General features: G+C 37.6%; 1 protein-coding gene across 1 annotated transcript in view; it reads left to right on the top strand.

The window, feature by feature from the left end:
- Positions 1-23467, top strand: part of STIL (STIL centriolar assembly protein) — a 65798-nt gene extending 42331 nt beyond the window's left edge. Inside the window, exons 12-14 of the mRNA XM_081816860.1 lie at positions 7353-7566; positions 9010-9260; positions 21940-23467. Of these exons, the coding sequence (XP_081672986.1) occupies positions 7353-7566; positions 9010-9260; positions 21940-22726 (1252 nt within the window). The 3' untranslated portion in view covers positions 22727-23467. The remainder of the gene's footprint in view (positions 1-7352; positions 7567-9009; positions 9261-21939) is intronic.
- The last annotated feature ends 237 nt before the right edge of the window (positions 23468-23704 follow it).

Below are 23704 nucleotides of genomic sequence, written 5' to 3'. Positions count from 1 at the left end.
TGGACATTGCTGCTATAAACATTGGGGTGCACGTGCCCCTTCGGATCACTACATGTGTATCTTTGGGGTAAATACCCACCAGTGCAATTGCTGGGTCATAGGGTAGCTCTATTTTCAACTTTTTGGGGAACCTCCATACTGTTTTCCAGAGTGGCTGCACCAGCTTGCATTCCCACCAACAATGTAGGAGGGTTCCCCCTTCTCCTCATCCTTGCAACATCTGTCATTTCCTGACTTGTTAATTTTAGCCATTCTGACTGGCGTGAGGTGGTATCTCATTGAGGTTTTGATTTATATTTCCCTGATGCCGAGTGATGTTGAGCACATTTTCATGTGTCTGTTGGCCGTTTGGATGTCTGCAGAAATATCTGTTCATGTCTTCTGCCCATTTCTTGATTGGATTATAAGTTCTTTATAGATTATCTGATATGTCATTTGCAAATATCTTCTCCCATTCTGTCGGTTGTCTTTTGGTTTTGCTGACTGTTTCCTTTGCTGTGCAAAAGCTTTTTATCTTTTTTTTTTTTAAAGATTTTATTTTTTTGACAGAGAGAGACACAGCAAGAGCAGGAACACAAGCAGGGGGAGTGGGAGAGGGAAGAGCAGGCTTCCCGCAGAGCAGGGAGCCCGATGCGGGACTCGATCCCAGGACCCTGGGATCATGACCTGAGCCGAAGGCAGACGCTTAACGACTGAGCCACCCAGGCGCCCAAAAGCTTTTTATCTTGATGAAGTCCCAAAAGTTCATTTTTGCCCTTGCTGCCCTTGCCTTTGGCGATGTTTCTAGGAAGAAGCTGCTGTGGCTGAGTTCGAAGAGGTTGCTGCCTGTGTTCTCCTCAAGGATTTTGATGGATTCCTGTCTCACATTTAGGTCTTTCATCCATTTTGAGTCTATTTTTGTGTGTGGTGTAAGGAAATGGTCCAGTTTCATTCTTCTGCATGTGGCTGTCCAATTTTCTCAACACCATTTGTTGAAGAGACTGTCTTTTTTCCATTGGACATTCTTTCCTGCTTTGTCTCCACTTAAGGTTTTTAAACAGGTACTTTTTCTCTGTGTATAAGACACCTGGGTGGCTCAGTTGGTTAAGCGTCTGCCTTCAGCTCAGGTCATCGTCCCAGGGTCCTGGGATCGAGTGCCACTTCGGGCTCACTGCTCAGCGGGGAGCCTGCTTCTCCCTCTGCCTGCTGCTCCCCACCACCCTGTTTGTGTTCCCGCTCTCTCTGTCAAATAAATAAATAAAATCTTTAAAAAAAAGATTTAATGTAACATTGTATGTCAGTTATACTCAAAAAATTTTTTTTCTTAAGATTTAATTCTTGGTATTTAATTAAGTATACCAAATTTGGATACTAAAGGAAATTATACAACATAATTTCACTGAAGTTCTTTTGAGTTTAGGATAAATTCACTGGGGTCTTTACTGGTTTAAGTGCAGTTTCCTCTTAAGGAAGGGATGGACTGGGTGACTTGGAGAGCTCCTTCCTGATATTAAGAACAGTGTGTTTTTGTGTCTGAGGTACTAAATGGTGATTATAATAATCTCTATTTGTAAATTTTATTATTTGTTAAAATATTTGTGCATTATATTTTTGTTATTCCTTCTTCAGGGTCTCAGACTTTTTTTAACTTTTTTTTTTTTTTTAAGATTTTATGTATTTACTTGAGAGAGAAAGAGAGAGCAGGAGAGAGAGCACGAGCAGAGGGGAGAGGGAGAAGCAGGCTCCCCACCAAGCAGGGACCCTGATGCAGGGCTCGATCCCAGGATCCTGGGATCACAACCTGAGCCAAAGGCAGATGCCTAACCAACTGAGCCACCCAGGCACCCTGATCTCAGACTTTTTTTTTTTTTTTTTTTTTAAAGATTTTATTTATTTATTTGACAGAGAGAGACACAGCGAGAGAGGGAATACAAGTGAGGGAGAGGGAGAAGCAGGCTTCCCGCTGAGCAGGGAGCCCGATGTGGGGCTCGATCCCAGGACCCTGAGATCATGACCTGCGCCGAAGGCAGACGCCCAACGACTGAGCCACCCAGGCGCCCCGATCTCAGACTTCTTAATCAAATTTTATTTGAGAAAAAGAAACTAAATATAGAATTATATCTTGCTTTAAACATTTTTATTTTGAAATTTTAGATTTACAGAAAAGTTAGAAAAATAGTAGAGTTCACCTAGGTTTCCCTATTCTTAACAGCTTCTATAACCATAGTAAAATGATCAAAACCGGGAAATTAACATTGGTACAATACTATACTAAACTGCAAGTTCTAATTGTACCAGTTTTTCCAGTAATGTACTTTTCTGTTCCAGGAACCAATATAGGATTTCACATTGTTTTATTAGTTATGTCTCATTAGTCCAATCTGTGACAGATCCTCAGTCTTTTCTTGTCTTTCATGACTTTGACACTTTTGATGAGTCAGTTATTTTGTAGAATGTCCTTAATTGGGTTTGTTTGATACTTTCTCATGATTAAACTGAAGTTTTGCATTTTTGGCAAGATTACTGCAAAGAGGTGTTTTGGCCCTGCCTTCTCAATGTGTCCTATCAGTGGATTACATGATGTCACATATGTTATTAACTTTGAACACTCAGTTAAGGTGACATCTGTTAGTTTTTATCACTATAAAGTTAAAATTTTTCCCTTTGTAGTTAATAAATACCTTGAGGCAGATACTTTGAGACTGTAAATATTCTCTTCTTGAGCTTTCTCCCTCTGATTTTATCATCCATCTATAGATAAACCTATCGTGATGATTACCATAGTATTTGAGTATTGATGATTTTGTATTTTCCTCATTCCTTCTGTATTTGTAAATTAGATTTCTTCTGTAAGGAAAAGCTGTTTTCCTTCTTCTCTGCTTATGTATTCATTTATTTATGTCAGTGTAGACTCCTGAACATTTCTTTTATTCTATGAGTTATAGTTCAAACTATTACTTATTTTATTTGCTTAAATTGTTCCAGCTTTGGTCTTTGGGAGCTCATTTAGATTGGCTTCTGTTTCCTTTGGAAAAGCCCTCATCCATTTTCAAGCATGTTCTTATTTTTTGGCACCACAAGATGTTCTAGGCTCATCTTGTATTTTCCCTGCCCCAACTCTGGAATCATCTACAGAAACCAGGAGCAGTTGTATCAGAACATATTTAGAAACCAAGATCTGAGCAGTATGTATATCATTGCTACTTTGTATCTGTGCTTCTAGGCCCTCTTAGCTAGGACACACACACACTCTTATTTATTTCTATACACACACACACACACACACACACACACACACCCTTATTTATTTCTACATGTATCTATCTATATTTGAAAATCCTTGACCTCATTCCATTCCTCTGACTCCAATTCAACACATCCCTTTTTCTTATTTATACCTTCTTTCCCCAATAGTGAGGAACCTGGCTTTCATGTACACTATAGTTACTTATTTGTTCAATTCTAGTGTACACATAATTTCAGAATTGCTTAGAATTCCGAAATGGATTTACTAGAGTATGTATATTTGTTTATAATTCTTTTACCTTTAGCCTTACAGCATCCAATGAAAATACCTTTTTCCATATTTATTTAGGTAGGCTATTTTCTTTTGTGTTTCCTTATGTGGTTATGTTATTTGTTTGTAATACCATTAGGTGGATTTGTTACTGCTTGTATTCCACTTGAGGGTCGCTCCGTATTCTGGTTGATTTTATTTGTTCTTTAGGTATCTGAAACATTACTGTGGTTTTAACAGACCAAATTAGATAAAAAGGGTATATACTCAAAGAAAAGTTGCTCCATTCTCATTTCTGCCACCCTATTCCCAAATCCCCCTTTTTCCTATCCCTTTTCCCACCCGTCTCCTTTAGATAACCAATCTCTTCAGTTACTTTATTACCTTTCTTGTATTTCCTTTGCACAAATGAGCAAATGTGTCTGTATTTTCTTATGATACTCGTTTCTTTCTTTTTTTTTTTTTTTTTTTTTAAAGATTTTATTTATTTATTTGACAGAGACACAGTGAGAGAGGGAACACAGGCGGCGAGGGGGGAGTGGGAGAGGGAGAAGCAGGCTCCCCACTTAGCAGGGAGCCCGATGTGAGGCTCGATCCCAGGACCCTGGGATCATGACCTGAGCGGAAGGCAGACGCTTAACAACTGAGCCACCCAGGTGCCCCGATTATTGGTTTTATATGAAGTGTAGAAAGGTAGCATGCCATAGGTATTTTCTTGAACTTTTCTCTTTTCCCTTAACAGTATGTACTGGAAATTACTCCAAATCAGTCCTAGAGATCTTTCTTGATATGGCTATATAATACTACACTATGCAGATGTGCCATATTTTTTAAACACTCTCCTACTTACGAGTATTTAGACTATTTCCAGGGGCACCTGGGTAGCTCAGTTGGTTAAGCATCTGCCTTCGGCTCAGGTCATGATCCCAGGGTCCCGGATCCTGGGATCGAGCCCCGCTTCTCCCTCTCCCTCTGCCTCTCCCCATTGTTTGTGCTTTCTCTCTCTCTCAAATAAATAAATAAAATCTTAAATTAAAAAAAAAATAGACTGTTCCCAGTATTTTTCAATTACAAGCATTGCTACAGTGATTACCTGGTGGCATGTATATTTTTTAATTGTTTTAGAAGTGGGATTTTTGCATCCAAAGTTAAGTGCATATGTAATTTTGTTAAGTATTACCAAGTTTCCCTGCAGAAGGTTATACCAGTTTGCCGTCTCAGCAGCAATGAATGAGATTACCTGTTTCCTCACAGCTGTGCCAACAAAATATGTTGCCATATTTAAAAAATTTTTTACCAGTCTAATAGGTGATAAATGGTATTGGTGGTGTTTTAATTCTCATTTTAAAAATTATGCATGAGTTGGATCACTTCATGTTGAGAGTTATTTCCATATTTTTGTGAATTGTCAGTTTATGTCTCTCACCATTTTTCTGCTAGAGTTTTAGGTCCTTTGTCCTCCAATTTTTAAGTGTTCATATATACTAGAGATGTTAGCTCTTTGTAGTATATGTTGTGAATATTTTCCAGTTTGTCAGTTGTTTTTTGACTTTGATGTTTTTTGCCATATAAAAATTTTTATGTGGTCAAATTTATTGATTTTTTTCTTAGAATTATATCCTAGGGTGCCTGGGTGGCTCAGTTGGTTAAGCGACTGCCTTCGGCTCAGGTCATGATCCTGGAGTCCCGGGATCGAGTCCCGCATTGGGCTCCCTGCTCAGCGGGGAGTCTGCTTCTCCCTCTGACCCTCCTCCCTCTCATGCTCTCTGTCTCTCATTCTCTCTCTCGCAAATAAATAAAATCTTAAAAAAAAAAAAAAAAAAAGAATTATATCCTAACTGGTATTTTACAAATATTCATTTCAGCTAATATTTACTGAGCTTATCATATACCCAGTGAGTACTGGGTACTTCATATCAAGTTAAAATTAAGCAGTATGGGGGGCACGTGGGTGGCTCAAGTTGGTTAAGCATCTGACTCTTGATTTCAGCTCAGGTCTTGATCTCAGGGTTGTGAGATCGAGCACCACATCAGTTTCCACACTGGGCATGGAGCCTACTTAAGATTCTGTCTCTGCCCCTGCCCCCCCTCTAAAAAAAATATTAAGCAATATGGGAAAAATTGGAAATAAGCTGAGTTTTAAAGAAGAGATGTATGGTTAGAAAAATTATACCTATAAAATGAAATACGGGATGCCTGGGTAGCTCAGTTGGTTAAGCGCCTGCCTTCGGCTCAGGTCACGATCCCGGGGTCCTAGGATCGAGCCCCGTGTGGGGGTCCCTGCTCTGCAGGAAGTCTGCTTCTCCCTCTCCCGCTCCCCCTGCTTGTGTTCCTTCTCTGGCTGTCTCTCTCTCTGTCAAATAAATAAAAATCTTTTTTAAAAAATGAAATACTATGTAACAATTAAAACTTGTTTTTAAGCATATTTAGTGAAATGAAAAGATACTCATGATATATAATGTTAGGTTTTAAAAAGCAGTGTCCAAAACTACCTTTGGTATGGTATAGTTTTTCAGAGAAAATACTACCTGTAAAGAAAAAAAAGTATAGATGAAAGTACTCTAAAATGTTAATAGTGGTTTTCTGTAGGTATTAAACTATGTACGAGGGGCGCCTGGATGGCTCAGTTGGGTAAGCGTCTGCCTTCAGCTCAGGTCATGATCTCAAGGTCCTGGGATTGAGCCCCATGTTGGGCTCCCTGCTTAGGGGGGAGTCTGCTTCTCTCTCTCCCTCTCTCCTAACCCCATTCTTGCCATCTCTCTCTCTCAAATAAATAAAATCTTAAAAAAAAAACCTGAGTTTTATTTTTTTCATATTTGGTATAATTTTGAGCAGTTAGCTAACCTCTCTGTGCCTCAATTTCCTCATCTGTCAAATAGGCATAATATGTAGTATCTATCTTACAAGTCTTTTTGGTAAGGATTTTTTAAGAGGATACACTTAAAATAATGCCTGCCCTGTAATAAGCTTTCTGCTAGCTAATATTTATTATTACCTTTCTCTATAATAGCCACATTATTGTTCTTGTAAGAAATGTTTTTTAATATTGCTTTCCATAGTAAATTTAAAAATATGTATTTATATGCTAAGTTTTGAAAGTAATAAATGCTCATTGTATAGAATTTGGAAAATATGTAAGAGCATAAAGAAGGAAAGAAATACTACCAAATATGTAATGTGATTATAAATGGCACCTTATGAACTCTTACTTGCCAGGGATCTTTTTTTTTCTTTAAGATTTTATTTATTTGACAGAGAGAGCAAGCGTGAGAGTACAAGCAAGGGGAGCCACAGGCAGAGGGAGAGGGAGAAGCAGGCTCCCCACTGAGCAGAGAGCCTAATGCGGGGCTCGGTCCCAGGACCCGGGGATCATGACTGGAGCCGAAGGCAGACGCTTAACCAGCTGAGTTACCCAGGCACCCCTTGCCAGGGATCTTAACTATATTTGAAAACTTAAAGTAAACAAATAATATATTTAAAATTTTTAGATACTTGCATCAAGTTCAGGAGAAATCAACAGGTTGTTTGCCAGCTTTCAAAAAAAAAGTTGTCTGGGGCACCTGGGTGGCTCCCTGCTGAGCACTCTCTCCTCCCAGCTTGTGCTCTCTGTCCGTATCTCTGTCTCTCTCTCAAATAAATAAATAAAAATCTTAAAAAAAAAAAAAAAGTCTGACTATAAATAACATGACTTAAAAAGGTGTTATGATCTGGTTTATGTACCAGCCTATCAGGATGAGAGCTGAAAATACAAACCAGAATGCTGTTTGAGTCTTATCCCTTTATTTCCAAGTTACTGCACTTTAAATATATGTTAAAGGTATATTGATAACTGACACATTATTTATATCCTTTCAAGCAGCTCTTCTCCAGTGGTGAGAAAAAAACCTGATGTGCCTGTGTTCTTTCCGAAATCCGAGCTGGCAGAAAATGTAAGCATGTGCTTACAGAGTGGACCAACAGAGGGTGCCAGTAACAACTCTGTAACATCAGGGGAACCAAAAATTGAGCAAGTAATGCAACCCTTGCCTAATCAACCATCAGATAATCAGAAAATATACCAGGATTTATTGGTAAGAAAATGTAATACATTTCATCTTTTCTGAGATGATTATTTAGGGTAGACTAGTTAAGGCTCTCCTATCTTTAAACTGATTGGGACCTTGATATAAAAAGATTTTCCCCAAATTAATGACACATAATTTATTTCTTTTAGCTTTTCATGATTATGATAACCTAAATTCAGTAATTTTGTATAAACATGCCAGTCATCAGATACTTAGATAGCCAGGGGAAAATCTTAAAAACAAAACAAAACAAAAAGTAAAGAAAGTACCAGAAAAAATAAGGAACAGTTTGCAGAAGTTTGAAAATTGTAAAGTAGGAGAATATCTATGGTAATATTGCATTCAGGTAAGCAGATTTTTACTGAATACTTAGCTTAGTCTAAGAAAGTGAACTAAGTAAAGGGGCACCTGGGTGGCTCAGTCCGTTAAGCATCCAACTCTTGATTTCAGCTCAGATCGTGATCTCATGGGTCATGAGATCGAGCCTTGCAGGGGGCTCTGCACTCAGCTGGGAGTCTGCTTGAGGATTCTCTCCCTCTGCCTTCCCCTTTACCCCCTCCGCCCATCTCACTCTGTCTCTCAAAAAAATAAATCTTAAAGAAAAAACAGTGAACTAAGTGAATAATGTAAAGATAAATATGATAGTCTCTGCTCTCGAGAACCTAGGGGAAGTAGCACATGGATACCAGTAGCAAACAATTATAGGATAGGCTGAGAAGTGCTGTAAGCAAAGGCAGCATGGAATAAAAAGGGATAATTCTGGTTGGAGGAAATAGTCATCTAGTCATCTTGGAAAAATTAGAATGTAAACTAAGACTTGAAGTTGAATGACCCTGTCACTTCCATCCAAACTGTAGACTTTGGAACATCTGAATTCTCCATACTTCATAGCGCCCTAAGTATTCATCAGTGAACACATAATTGATATTTGCCTGCTGGATCCTATACTTGTGCTAATAGCTATGTGCTCAGGGAATGAAATAGGCTCTAATGTTAGGAAGGCAGAGGTAGTATCACGGGTCATTCTCATTCAGAGGGAGAAAAGAGAGGAGTCAAATTCTGAAAGTAACAAAGATCTAATTTATAACTCTGAAACATTACCATTTTTAAAATGAAAGCATGATTTAAAACTTTTGTTTATAGTTACTATAAACCCTTGAAAACAAATTGAAATATTACTCAAATGATTTTAAATCTGTTAGTTTTAAAATGAACAAGTTCTGAACACTCTAAATTTCCTCTAGGGTCTGATGAAATCATTCATTGAGATGAGCTTCCTTTATAAAAGCCCCATAATATAAAAAACTTTCAAATATACCTGATTCTTTGTAGAATTTGGCTAGATATTATTTTGCTTTTCCCCGGCCTTACTTAAGCTGCTATTTACATTTTTGTTTCCTAAGATTGTTAATAGTGGTTTTTCAAATATATCTTTTTTCTTTTCATCAGAGTCAAGTGAACCACCTACTGAATAACTCCTCCAAAGAAAATGAGCAGCCATCTACCAAAGCAGTAATTATCAGCCACGAATGCACCAGAACACAAAATGTTTACCATAGAAAGAAAAAAAAAAGTGATTCAGGTCTGGTAGACAAAGATTGTGTACTTAATGCAACTCTTAAACAACTCAGAAGCCTTGGAGTAAAAATTGACTCTCCCACTAAAGTGAATAAAAATGCACATAAAGTGGATCACGCCAGGTAACTTGCAAATTTGTTTCATTTATTTACTGATTTCCAAATGTTTATTTAAATTCTAGTTAATTAACATACAGTGCAATATTGGTTTCTAGAATTCAGTGATTATCACTTACAAACAATACCTAGTGCTTATCATAACAAATGCCCTCCTTAATACCCATCACTCATTTAGTCCATTTCCCACCCACCTCCCTCCATCAACCCTGTTTCTTCTCTATCTTTAAGAGTCTCTTATGGTTTGTTTCCTTTTTTTCTTTTTCCCCCTGTTTGTTTATTTCTTAAATTCCACATGTGAGTGAAATCATACGATATTTGTCTTTCTCTATCTGACTTATTTCACTTAGCATAATACATTCTAGCTCCATCCACATCGTTGCAAATGGCAAGATTTCATTCTTTTTGATGGCTGAGTAATGTTCCACTTTATATATATACCACATCATTTTTTACATTCATCGGTCAGTGGACCTTTGGGCTCCATCGTTTGGCTGTTGTTGATAATGCTGCTATAAACATCAGGGTGCACGTACCCCTTTGAATCTGTATTTTTGTATCTGTTAGGTAGATAACTAGTAGTGCAGTTACTGGATCGTAGAGTAGTTCTATTTTTAACGTTTTGAGGAACCTCCGTACTGTTCTCCAGAGGGGCTGCACCAGTGCTACACCAGTTTGCATTCCCACCAACACTATACCTGTTGTTTCTTGTGTTGTTAATTTTAGCCATTCTGACAGGTGTGAGGTGGTATCTCATCCTGGTTTTGATTTGTATTTCCCTGATGAGTATTATTGTTGAGCATCTTTTCATGTGTCTTTAGCCATCTAGATGTCTTTTTTGGAACAGTGTCTGTTCATGTCTTCTGCCCATTTCTTAACTGGGTTATTTGTTTTTTGGGTGTTGAGTTTGATAAGTTCTTTGTAGATTTTGGATGCTAACCCTTTATCAGATATGTCATCTGCAAATATCTTCTCCCATTCCGTAGGCTGCCTTTTAGTTTTGTTAATTGTTTCCTTCACTGTGCAGAAGCTTTTTATCTTGATGAAGTCCCAATAGTTCATTTTTGCTTTTGTTTCCCTTGCCTGTGGTGACATGTCTAGTAAAAAGTTGCTATGGCTGAGGTCAAAGAGGTTTCTGACTGTGTTCTCCTCTAGAATTTCAATGGTTTCCTGTCCCACATTTAGGTCTTTCATCCATCTTGAATTTATTTTTTTGTGTATGGTGTAAGAAGGTGGTCCAATTTCATTCTTCTACATGTTGCTATCCAGTTTTCCTAACACCTTTTGTTGAAGAGACTGTCTTTTCCATCGGATAGTCTTTCCTGTTTTGTCAAGGATTTGATGCATCATATAGTTGTGTAAAGCTTGTTTTAAAAGATGAAAAAATTTTAGGGGACGCCTGGGTGGCTCAGTCTGTTAAGCATCTCTTTTTGGCTCAGGTCATGATCTCAGGGTAAGATTGAGTCCCACATCAGGCTCCTTGCTTAGGGAGCCTGCTTCTCCCCCTGCTTGTGCATGCTCTCTCTCTTTCTCACTCTGACAAATAAATACATTTTTTAAAAAAGATGAAAAAAAATTTAGATGTATTGCAGCAGTCTTATGAGAAAAAGGTATAAGCTTGCCACTCAATTCAGTTGATTCATCATTTATTCAGGGCCTACTATGTGTGTGATAACAAAGAAACCATCTCTACCCTATAGTGGAAGAGTGGGTTTTACATACATAAGAGATACTTGGGGTGTCTCCTGGGTGAAGATGCCAACAAAATGCTCTGGGAGTCTTGGAGAAAGAAATGGACTCTTACTCATTTCTGGTGGTTGGAAGGTCTTCCTGGAGGTGGCAGGGTCTGTGTCAGCTACTGGATATTCAGTTACGCAGTTGTGCCATCTAAAAGGCAAAAACATTCCTTTCCTTAGGAATGTGTTTTGAACAGTATAGTCCTACAAAGCTGACTTATTGCTTACCAATTACAATTGGCCATGTTCTTCTGTTCAGATTCCTCTTCATCAAAGATGATTTAGCACATACTTGTTTTTAAAATCTGCAAATTATATTATTAAGATTAGCATGTTTTCTGTTAATTATTTTTATTGTTTTCTAGTTGTAAAAGTAATACGGTCTCATGATTTAAGAAAGTATTAAATAACGCACAAGAATATCAGGTAAAATGTAAAAGCTCCAACTCCCCGAATTCCTCAATCTGACCTCCCGCAAGGTTACTTCTCTTAACTGTTTCTTTTGTATTCTGTGGAAATGTTCCATGCGTGTTCAAGTGTATGTGGGTTTGAAGAGTATTGCAGTTTATTTCTGTTTTCTTTTGTTTGCTTAAAATTATGTATTTTCTTTATAGGTATATGCAGTTCTTTTGCATGCATTTAAACAGCTGCATAATATTCTGTTGTACCCATATACTATAAGATAGTGAACCTGTCCTCTGTTAATGGACTTTTAGGCTGAATCTCTTACTTCTTATTTCAAACAATGCTAAGTAAACATAATTCTGTAGGAATTTGTACAAGTATATTTGTTGAATAAACTCTTAGAAGTAGGCAGGATCAAAGGATATGTGCATTTCAAGTTTTGGTAGTTGCTGCCATTGCCCACCAAAATAGTTGCATCAATTCACATTTCCTACCAACAGCGTAAGAGAGTAAGGCTAGCATTTTTGAAGGTTTTATCTCAATACTGTGAGATGGCGGCTACATAATGTATGTTGGAATATACAAATCACCCTGCTATCTGTGTGGAACAATGTATTTTGGTGTGGTGCCTTTGGCGGGGGCGGAGGGGGGGATTTTAAGTAATTGTTTCTTCAGAGTGGTTACCCAGTTTTAATGTCTTTATAATGACACATTGGAAATAATGAATTTCCAGTATATAATGAACTTGATTGGTATTTTAGATGCTTTAGAAAAATGAAATGGGAAGTAAAGTTTTTTTGATTTATCAGTGTGGGGTAGTCATTGTTTTAATCAGGATTATTCTGTTCTTTATTTAAATAATAATTTACATTATAAATTTATACTATGTAAAGTATACATGCTCAAGGTTGGTGTTTTAGAAAATGAAGAAGATGTCATTGAACTTATAACATCTGAAGAAAATAAGCTTTTTAAGAAACAGTTGCAGTTTTACTATATATACAATTTTAAAAAAATTTTTTTAAGCATTTTAATATTGTGGTCTTTATCCATTTTTAAAATTTGATTATGTGAGTTGAAAAACTCATGGATATACATTCATAGATAGGATTTTAACTTCATAAAGATAATTTTCTCAAGGAAGTGAAAGCCAATATGAAAAAAATTGTTTTCAGTTCAAAGCAATATGTTAAATTAAGTATTTCCATTGAGGGGTAGGCTGGCAAAAACCTAACAGTAACATAGCTATATCTTCATATGAAAAAAAATTTTTTTTAAGTCATATTATACGGTATAAGTTGTTGTATAAAATATTGTAGAGCTTTGGAAATAGAGTTTGCTATTTGTTTTGTTTTCATTCTCAAGGTAATATAAACTTACTTTGTAAAATATAGGAAAAAACTGTATCCATACCAAACTCATTTATTATTAAAGCTTTACTTTTGTTTTTCCTCTTATTCTTTTTCTAAAATTATTTTATTTTTAGATTTTATTTATTTATTTTAAAGATTTTATTTATTCATAAGAGACAGAGACAGAGAGAGGCAGAGGGAGAAGCAGGCTCCCTGCTGAGCAGGGAGCCCGATGTGGGACTCGATCCCAGGACCCTGGGATCATGACCTGAGCCGAAGGCAGACGCTTAACCATCTGAGCCACCCAGGCGCCCTAAATTTTATTTTTATTTATTAGAGAGAGAGCATGAGCAGGGGGAGGGGCAGAGGGAGAAGTAGACTCCCCCCTGAGCAGGGAGCCCGATGCAGGGCTCGATCCCAGGACTCTGGGATCATGACCTGAGCCAGAGTCAGATGCTTAACTTTTTTCTTTGCTGTGCAAAAGCTTTTTATCTTGATGAGGTCCCAGTAGTTCATTTTTGCCTTTGTTTCCCTTGCCTTTGGAGATGTGTCTAGCAAGAAGTTGCTGTGGCCAAGGTCAAAGAGGTTGCTGCCTGTGTTCTCCTCTAGGATTTTGATGGATTCCTGTCTCACACGTAGGTCTTTCATCCATTTTGAATTTCTTTTTGTGTATGGTGTAAGAAAGTGGTCCAGTTTCATTCTTCTGCATGTTGCAGTCCAGTTTTCCCAACACCATTTGTTGAAGAGACTGTCTTTTCCATCGGATAGTCTTTACTACTTTTTCAAGGATTAGTTGACCATATAGTTGTGGGTCCATTTCTGGGTTTTCTATGCTGTTCCATTGATCTCTGTGTCTCTTTTTTGTGCCAGTACCATACTGTCTTGATGATGACAGCTTTGTAATAGAGCTTGAAGTCCGGAATTGTGATGCCACCAGCTTTGCTTTTCTTTTTCAGAATTGCTTTGGCTATTCTGGGTCTGTTGTGATTCCATACAGATTTTAGGATTATTTGTTCCAGCTCTCTGAAAAACGTTGATGGTATTTTAATAGGGATTGCATTGAATATGTAGATTGCTCTAGGTAGCCTAGACATTTTAATGATATTTGTTCTTCCAATCCATGAGCATGGAACGTTTTCCCATTTCATTTTGTCTTCCTCAGTTTCTTTCCTGAGTGTTCTAGTACAGATCCTTCGCCTCTTTGGTTAGGTTTATTCCTAGGTATCTTATGGTTTTGGGCAATTGTAAATGGGATCAATTCCTTAATTTCTCTTTCTTCTGTCTCACTGTTGGTGTATAGAAATGCAACTGATTTCTGTGCATTGATTTTATATCCTGCCACTTTGCTGAATTCCTGTATGAGTTCTAGGAATTTTGGGGTGGAGTTTTGGGTTTTCCACATAGAGTATCATGTCATCTGCAAAGAGTGAGAGTTTGACTTCTTTGCTGAATCGGATGTCTTTTGTTTCTTTTTGTTGTCTGATTGCTGACACTAGGACTTCTAGTACTATGTTGGACAGCAGTGGTGATAGTGGGCATCCCTGCAATGTTCCTGATCTTAGGGGGAAAACTCTGTTTTGCCCCATTGAGAATGATATTCACTGTGGACTTTTCATAGATGGCTTTTATGATACTGAGGTATGTTCCCTCTATCCCTACACTGTGAAGAGTTTTAATCAAGAAAGGATGCTGTACTTAGTCAAATGCTTTTTCTGCATCTGTTGGAAGGATCATAGGGTTCTTGTCCTTTTATTTATGTATTGTATCACATTGATTGATTTGCAGATGTTGAACCACCCTTGCAACCCAGGAATAAATCCCACTTGATTGTGAATAATCCTTTTAATGTACTGTTGGATCCTATTGGCTAGTATTTTGGTGAGAATTTTTGCATCCATGTTCATCAGGGATATTGGTCTGTCATACTCCTTTTTGGTAAGCTCTTTGTCTGGTTTTGGGATCAAGGTAATGCTGGCCTCATAGAAAGAGTTTGAAAGTTTTCCTTTCATTTCTATTTTTTGAAAGAGCTTCAGAAGAATAAGTATTAATTCTTTTTTAAATGTTTGATAGAATTCCCCTGGGAAGCCATCCAGCCCTGGGCTCTTATTTGTTGGGAGATTTTTGATTACTGCTTCAGTTTCCTTGCTGATTATGGGTCTGTTCAGGTTTTCTATTTCTTCCTGTTTCAGTTTTGGGAGTTTATACATCTCTAGGAATGCATCCATTTCTTCCAGATTGCTTAATTTGTTGGCGTATAGCTGCTCATCATATGTTCTTATAATTGTATTTCTTTGGTGTTGGTTGTGATCTTGCCCCTTTCATTCATGATTTTATTTATTTGGGTCATTTCTCTTTTCTTTTTAATTAAGTCTGGCCAGGGGTTTGTCGATCTTATTAATTCTTTGAAAGAACCAGCTCCTAGTTTCCTTGATCTGTTCTACTGTTCTTTTGGTTTCTATTTCATTGATTTCTGCTCTAATCTTTATTAATTCTCTTCTCCTACAGGGTTTAGGCTTTATTTGCTGTTCTTTCTCCAGCTCTTTTAGGTGGAAGGTTAGGTTGTGTGTTTGAGACCTTTCTTGTTTCTTGAGAAAAGTTTTTATTGTTACATACTTCCCTCCTAGGACCACCTTTGCTGCATCCCAAAGGTTTTGAACAGTTGTATTTTCATTTTCATTTGTTTCCATGACTTTAAAAAAAAAAATTCTTCTTTAATTTCCTGGTTGACCCATTCTTTAGTAGGATGCTCTTTAGCCTCCATGTATTTGAGTTCTTTCCAAATTTCCTCTTGTGATTGAGTTCCAGTTTCAAGGCACTGTGGTCTGAAAATATGCAGGGAATGATCCCAATCTTTTGGTACCGGTTGAGACCTGATGTGACCCAGTATATCATCTGTTCTGGAGAATGGTCCATGTGCACTCGAGAAGAATGTGTATTCTGTTGCTTTAGGATGGAATATACTCTGAGCATATCTGTGAAGTCCATCTGGTCCAGTTGTCATTCAAAGCCCTTGTTTCCATGTTGATATTCTGCTTAGATGATCTGTCCATTGCTGTGAGTGAGGTGTTAAAGTCCCCTACTATTTCTTATTGTATTATTATCAATGTGTTTCTTTAATTTTGTTAATTGGTTTATATAATCGGCTGCTCCCATGTTAGGGGCATAAATTTTTACAATTGTTAGATCTTCCTGTTGGATAGACCCTTTAATTATGATATAGTGTCCTTCCTCATCTCTTACTACAGTCTTTGGTTTAAGATCTAATTTGTCTGATATAAGGATTGCTACCCCAGCTTTCTTTTGATAAATTAGCATGATAAATGCATGATAATTAGCATGATAAATGGTTTTCCACCCCCTCACTTTCAATCTGGAGGTGTCTTTGGGTCTAAAATGAGTCTCTTGCTGACAGACAGCATATCGATGGGTCTTGCTCTTTTATCCAATCCAATACCCTGTGTCTTTTGATTGGGACAGTTAGCCCATTTATATTCAGAATAACTATCAAAGGATAGGAATTTAGTGCCATTGTATTACCTGTAAAGTCACTGTTTCTATATATTGTCTCTGTTCCTTTCTGGTCTGTGTTACTTTTGGGCTGTCTCTTCGCTTAAAGGATCCCCTTTAATATTTCTTGCAAGGCTGGTTTAGTGATCACAAATTCTTTTAGTTTCTGTTTGTCCTGGAGGCTTTTTATCTCTCCTCCTATTTTGAATGACATCCTTACTGGATAAAGTATTCTTGGCTGCATATTTTCTCATTTAGCACCCTGAATGTATCATGTCAATCCTTTCTGGCCTGGCAGGTCTCCGTGGATAGGCCTACTGCCAGTCTAATGTTTCTACCCTTGTAGGTTAGAGACCTCTTGTCCTGAGCTGCTTTCAGGATTTTCTCTTTGTCTCTGAGATTTGCAAGTTTCACTATTATATGTCAAGGTGTTGACTCTTTTTATTGATTTGAGGGTGTTCTCTGTGCCTCCTGAACTTGAATGCCTGTTTCCTTCCCCAGATTAGGGAAGTTCTTGGCTATAATTTGCTCCAATATACCTTCTGCCCCTCTCTCTCTTTCCTCTTCTTTTGGGATTCCAATTGTTATAATATTGTTTTGCTTTATGGTATCACTTATCTCTTGAATTCTCCCCTCATGATCCAGTAGTTGTTTATCTCTCTTTTTCTCAGCTTCTTTATTCTCCATCATTTTGTCTTCTGTATCACTAATTCTCCCTTCTTCCTCATTTATCCTAGCAGTTAGAGCCTCCATTTTTTATTGCATCTCATTAATAGCCTTTTTAATTTCGACTTGATTAGATTTTTAGTTCTTTTATTTTTCCAGAAAGGGATTCTGTAGTGTCTTCTATGCTTTTTTTGAGCCCAACTAGTGTCATCCTGAGACCATGCTGTCCCACCTAGGATTCCGCCCCGTTTACCCACCTGAGCACTTTTCAGGCCCCAATGTCCATCACCGGAACAGACTTCTGAAAGTTCTGATTTTGTGCTCTCACTTGCTGGTAGCCGGCTGACAGAGGCCCCCTCCCCTCTGCGGTTTATCCTCCCATATATCACCTCGGATTCACTTCTCTGCACCTCCTACCTTGCAGAAAGTGGTCACTTTTCTATTTGTAGAGTTGCAGTTATTCTTTTCTTCGATCTCCAGTTGAATTGCAGGTGATTTGATGGCTATCTAGCTAAATTCCTGGGAGCAGATGAAACTAAGTTCTCCACCATCTTGGACTATCGCCTATGCAGTATTTTTCATTTAATCCTTAACAGTAATCTGTGTGGTAGACACTATTACTCCTGTTTTATAGATAAGGAAATTAAGTATCAATTTGCTTAAGGCCCCATACCTATGATTTTAAACCTACTCTTCTCTAACTCCAAACTCCAAAGTTGTTTTGTTTTGTTACTGTTTTGCTCTATTGCTTACTGCTTATTTAATTTTTTTGGTGGGGTCTCATGGTGGTACATGGTTTGCTGCTTTGTGTTTTGACCATGCTGTGTCTACCAAAAAAAACCCAAAATTTTTTTTGGCTTTACATTAGGAAATAATGTTTCCAAATTGTTGTAACCCTTTCTAAGCATCATATTTAATAGGGATATAATAATCCATTAAATGAGACATAGCATTTGTTTACCTTACCCTTCTCTTCTTGTCAGAACTGAAAAGAACTTGTGAAGTTAGTTTCAATTTCTTAAATTACTTTTTTATTTTTATTTTTTAAAGATTTTCATTTTTAAGTAATCTCAACACCCAACATGGAGCTTGAACTTACAACCCTGAGATCAAGAGTCACATGCTCTACTGTCTGAGCCAACCAGGCACCCCAGTTTCTTACTTTTTTTTTTTAAGTGGGCTCCATGCCTAGCTTGAACTACACCTGCGCTGATATCAAGAGTCGGATGCTTAACTGACTGAGCCAGTCAGGTGCCCCAATTTCTTACTATTTTAAATGTTGCTATGATGAATATCTTTTTGCAAAGATTGCATTTTTTTAGTTTTAGGATTATTTTGTTAGAGACTCAGAAATGGGAAGGCTAAGTCAAAAAGGTAGGAAAATGTTAAAGCTGTTGCTACATTGCTTTTTGAAAGAGTAAGGTTTTGCAGTCTTTTTTTTAAAGATTTTATTTATTTATTTGAGAGACAGAGAGCATGAGAGGGAGGAGGGTCAGAGGGAGAAGCAGACTCCCCGCTGAGCAGGGAGCCCGATGTGGGACTCAATCCCGGAACTCCAGGATCATGACCTGAGCCGAAGGCAGTCGCTTAACCAACTGAGCCACCCAGGCGCCCCAAGGTTTTGCAGTCTTACCAGCTATATGTCTTACGATTTCACCAGTACTTTCACTCATTTTACTTTAATAAATACGTTTTGAACTTCTATTTTGAGCCAGCTCTGAGAGACATCATGGCATACAAGATAACCTGTTGAAGACATCTTTGCCCTCACAGAGCTCATAGTGTAGTGGAGAAGACACACAGATAGTCAACTATAATATATTCTGTTGCCTCCTTTGAAAAGGACGATACAGTTTGTTGTAGAAGCGCATAGGAGAGGTAGCTAACATTAGCAGTATTTTCGTACTGTATTATAATTACCCCATATTAAAATTGCCCTTTTTAAGATTTTGGGGGGGGCGAAGGGGAGGGAAAAGAACAAGCAGACTCTGTGCTGAGTGTGGAGCCTGATGCAGGGCTCGATCTCATGACCCTGAGATCATGACCTGAACCAAAACCAAGAGCCAGATGCCCAACTGCACCACCCAAGTGCCTAAAATTGCCCTTTTAAAAGGTGTGTGCTGGGCGCCTGGGTGGCTCAGTTGGTTAAGCGACTGCCTTCGGCTCAGGTCATGATCCTGGAGTCCTGGGATCGAGTCCCGCATCGGGCTCCCTGCTCGGCAGGGAGTCTGCTTCTCCCGCTCCCACTCCCCGTTTGTGTTCCCTCTCTCGCTGTGTCTTTCTCTGTCAAATAAATAAATAAAATCTTAAAAAAATAAATAAATAAATAAATAAAAGGTGTGTGCTAATTTAGTCCAAAAATATCTTAAGCTATTCTTAATTTATATTTTATCAATTATTAATGGGTTCCACATATTATTATTATTATTATTATTATTATTATTATTATTAAAAATGAAACTGGGGCACCTGGGTGGCACAGTTGGGTAAGCATCTGATTCTTGGTTTCAGCTCAGGTTGTGATCTCGGGGTCATGAGATCAGGCTCTCCATTGGGCACCATTTCAGTGTGGAGTCTGCTTGAGACTCTCTCCCTCTCCCTCTGCCCCCCCCAATCAATCAATCAATCAATAAGCAAACTTTTAAAAAGGAAAGGTTTAAAAATGAAACTACACTGAAACTCTTTGTAACACATAGAAGTCAGATTTTGTCTGTCATTAATCTTAGGCTGAGAGAATACTCCAAACATAAGACCATCTAAATATCTAATTAATTCACATTGTTTCACAGTTTGTCTTAAACTTATTTTTTTAGTATGATCTATCACTCTCTACCAACTTCCAGCTTACCCAGCATTGGTATTTGCAAGGTTCTTTGCTGTTACTTTTACCTGGAATACTCTTTTTGACCTTTCTGCCTGCCAGATCCTCTTATCTATCCTTCAAAACTGAACTCACATGATACCTCCTTTGTCAAGGTTTCCTGGACCCCTCCCCAGAATATTGATGTTTTTAGTCAGAAGACCTTGTTCCTCGTAGATTATAGCATGTTCTTGTGATAGTCTTTCCAGCAAGATCGTGAGCTTTATATATCTCTGAATCCTCTTTTCTTCTACCACATTTGTTGGGCCTCCCATGAGTCATTTGCTAAATTAGTGAAATCCCACCTATTTGGGTCATCACTGAAGCTTACAGTGAATGCTTTATTTCTTAGCACCTCTGTAGTATTTATTGTCACTAATTATGGTCTTGTATTGTTATCTTTTAACACATACGAGTATAATATATAACTGGTATGCTTAAAGTTCATAAGGCAGTTGTTTAGAATTTAAGGTACATTGTCCTATAGAAATAGTGTTAGAAATTAGTTTAGTATTCCAAGAAAGTGCTGTATAATTCTTACAATCCACACTGTTCCCCCTAGTTCTCTATACCACCTATTCTTTGTCATTGTACCTATTTGAAAACTTATTTCATGTTTCAGTTCTGGACTTCAGGAGTAGGTCCTCCCTCAAGATGAGTAGCTGAGACAAGTGAAGGAAGATTTCCTTTCTTTCTTTTTTTTTTTTTTTTAAGATTTTATTTATTTGAGAGAGCGAGTGTATATGAGCAGTGGGGGGGTGGGGAGCAGAGGGAGAAGCAGACTCCCCGCTGAGCAGGGAGCCCAGTGCAGGGCTTGATCCAGGAACCCTGGTATCATGACCTGAGCTGAAGGCACACACACTTAACCTGAGCCACCCAGGTGCCCCAAAGATTTCCTTTCTGCTTTCCTGTTCCAGAACACTGCAGAGATTGGGCAGCAGAGCAATGAAAGAAGGTCCTAGACAACCCTAGAAATTGTAGGGAAGATGGAGATTGTGGTTTTAGTGTCTGGCAACAGCCTCTATAGGCATATTTTCAATTCCTTTCAAATTCAAAACAGATCTTAAGTAGTCTCTTTAGTTGCTTTCTTCCTTTCTACTTATTAGTTGAAAACCCTATGTAGGATAAGTAGGAGGTAACTAATTGAGATTCAAACAGGACAGTAAAGTCAAGGTTGGTTTTCATTTTTAACTAAGTTGGAATGATTTTTGAGCTTCCCTTAATTGTCAGCCTGTGACTCTCATATACAAACATAAATGGATTCTCATCATCCTTTTGTGACTGCCCATATAATGAGATTCTACCATAGTATATTTGTGCTCAAGGCTGTTAGGATTTGATTAGTGGAATGGCCTCCTTTTGCTTCTCATCTTTAATTACCCCGGTGTTTATATGCATTGGTTCTGAGTATTATTGATTTGCTTTGTTTTCAAAGTCATGTTGTTTCCCCTAACCCCACATTGAAACTAGCGAGCTGTGTTACACAATGAAACTTGAAGAAACTTCTAAACTGATATTGACTGGTTTATGGATTTATATAGATTCTTTAGCTATTCTATAAAAGAAAATCTAATTCAAATTAGACCTTCTTTTTCTAAATATTTAACAGTTTGAACTAGAAGTTTTCATTTGTCTATCCAAATTATTTACATTAATATTATCTCTAGATATTATACCTATATATATTTTAACATATACAGGTCTCCTGATTTACTATGCAAATTGCTTATAATTTTGAAGAAATAGGCAAAGTAGGAAAAGATTTTATATTCAGAAGATAATGTCACTATGAATATTTCATAAAAGAATAATGTCTAGGGGTGCTTGGTGGCTCAGTTGGTTTACCAAAATTGAATGGCTCTTATATTTTGGGGTGCTGTATTTGTCCTTAAAACCATGACTGACGTATAAATTTAGGAAAACCAGTTTGTGTTCCACTTTCAGTCTTTGAATCATGGATTACCTTCTAGTTTATCATATTTATCTCTTGAATGTATCTGAATCATTAAGACTTAGATGTTTGAGCACTCAGCTAAAAAAGCACCATGAAGTAAAGTGAAGACCTTTTGTTACTTTCATGGAGTGGAATACATTTGGAATAACATGATTTTGGTGCTCAAAATAAGATAAATGATGGCCTACTCTTTTGTGTCTTTCAGTGTGTTAGCATGCATCAGCCCTGAAGCAGTGATTTCTGGATTAAACTACATGTCATTTGCTAATGTTGGCATGAGTGGCTTAAGTCCCAGCGGTGTGGATTTGAGCATGGAGGCAAATGCTATAGCTCTGAAATATTTAAATGAAAGTCAGCTGTCACAACTATCTCTCACTCGATCAAACCAAAATAACTGTGACTCATCTTTTAGCTTTCTACATATTAATACAGACAGAAGCACAGTGGGGCTTAGTTTAATTTCACCAAACAACATGTCATTTGCAACCAGAAAATATATGAAGAGATACGGACTCATACAAAGCAGCGATAACAGTGAAGATGAAGAGGAGCCTCCAAACAATACAGATAGCAAGAGTGAACATTTATTGAATCAAAACCTTATATCCATACCTGAACAATTTGACTGTCAGAAAGAGCCTTCTAGGAATGCCTGTGAGATAATTAATCGTTATAACTGTGAATCCGTGAGCACCCACACAGATACACCAGTATTGAGAAATATTACAAATGAAGTTGTTCAGCCAAAAGCAACTCAGCAATTGAATGAAAACCCAGCTTTCTTATTAAAAAACCTTAAACCAAGTCCTGCAATGAACCTCCGAACTGGAAAAGCAGAGTTTACCCAACATCCTGAGAAAGAAAATGAAAGGGACACTCCAATTCTTCCCGAAAGTTTGAAACCTGAAACTTTAAAGCAAATGAGTAGTATGAATTCAGTAGGCACCTTCTTAGATGTAAAGCGGCTCAGACAGTTGCCAAAATTATTTTAAACCTTAAACTCACACCCTCCTGTTATGAGGATGGGGTGTCTCTTGAAGAGACTTAGGGAAGCCAGAGCCTTTGGTAGTTGGGGGATGCCTAAGCATCCTAGGGGCCAGTCTGTTTTTGGTAGCAGCTGATTGTGAAGAGCTGAGCAGGTGACCTGATGATGGTCTGTGAGTTGGTGCACTTGTAGAGGAGGGTGAAGTGCTCTGTTCAAGTAGAGCTTGTTCAGCATCCCTGCAGTCTTTTTTAAACAAATCCTGAGATCAGTTATTTTGACAAATTTAGGTAAACCGGTACTATCCAACTCTGCATCTGAACTGCCCTTTTATGCTGGAAATTGTGAAAAGTAACTCCATTTTCCTAGCATGTTGCATCTCTGCATCTACCCAGGATCACCTGAAATAATGTAAAATAAACTTATCATGACCCTGACTAAATCAGCTAAATCAACCCTTATTGAATTTAAGGGGAAAGTTTTATTTTTAAAAATAACTTTAAGATCTTTTATACAATGAGTATAGATGTTCTCTTAATTAAGATGCACATTTGTTAAATTCTGTGGAAGTAAAGCTTTTGCAGTCTGGTGGGTTGATGTTAATGTAACATTTTTAGCTTATAGCACTAGCTATCACAAAATAAGAAAATGATTGAGTATGAGTGTGTTTTATAAACTTTGAGTATTTCAAGTGTTTTCATATTTTTTAATAGAACTTAATAAAAATGTCTAGATTTACTGTTTCCCTCTATAGCATATCCTTCTCCCCTTGTTTTGAAAAAACTTTTTTGACTCCCAAAAAGTTACAAAAATAATAACACAGTTCAGGTATACCCTTTACCCAGCAATCCCCAATTATAGTATTTTACATAACCATAGCAAATGATCAAAACCAAGAAATTGATATTGGGTACAATATTAGTAACTAAACCACCGACCTTTCAGGTTTCACAAGTTTCTACATGCACTCATTTATTTACTTTTTGTG

Source organism: Leptonychotes weddellii, chromosome 4, assembly GCF_054177405.1.
Source record: "Leptonychotes weddellii isolate Sample4059 chromosome 4, ASM5417740v2, whole genome shotgun sequence".
Taxonomy (NCBI): Eukaryota; Metazoa; Chordata; class Mammalia; order Carnivora; family Phocidae; genus Leptonychotes; species Leptonychotes weddellii.
This window is presented reverse-complemented; position numbering and strand designations above follow the sequence as displayed.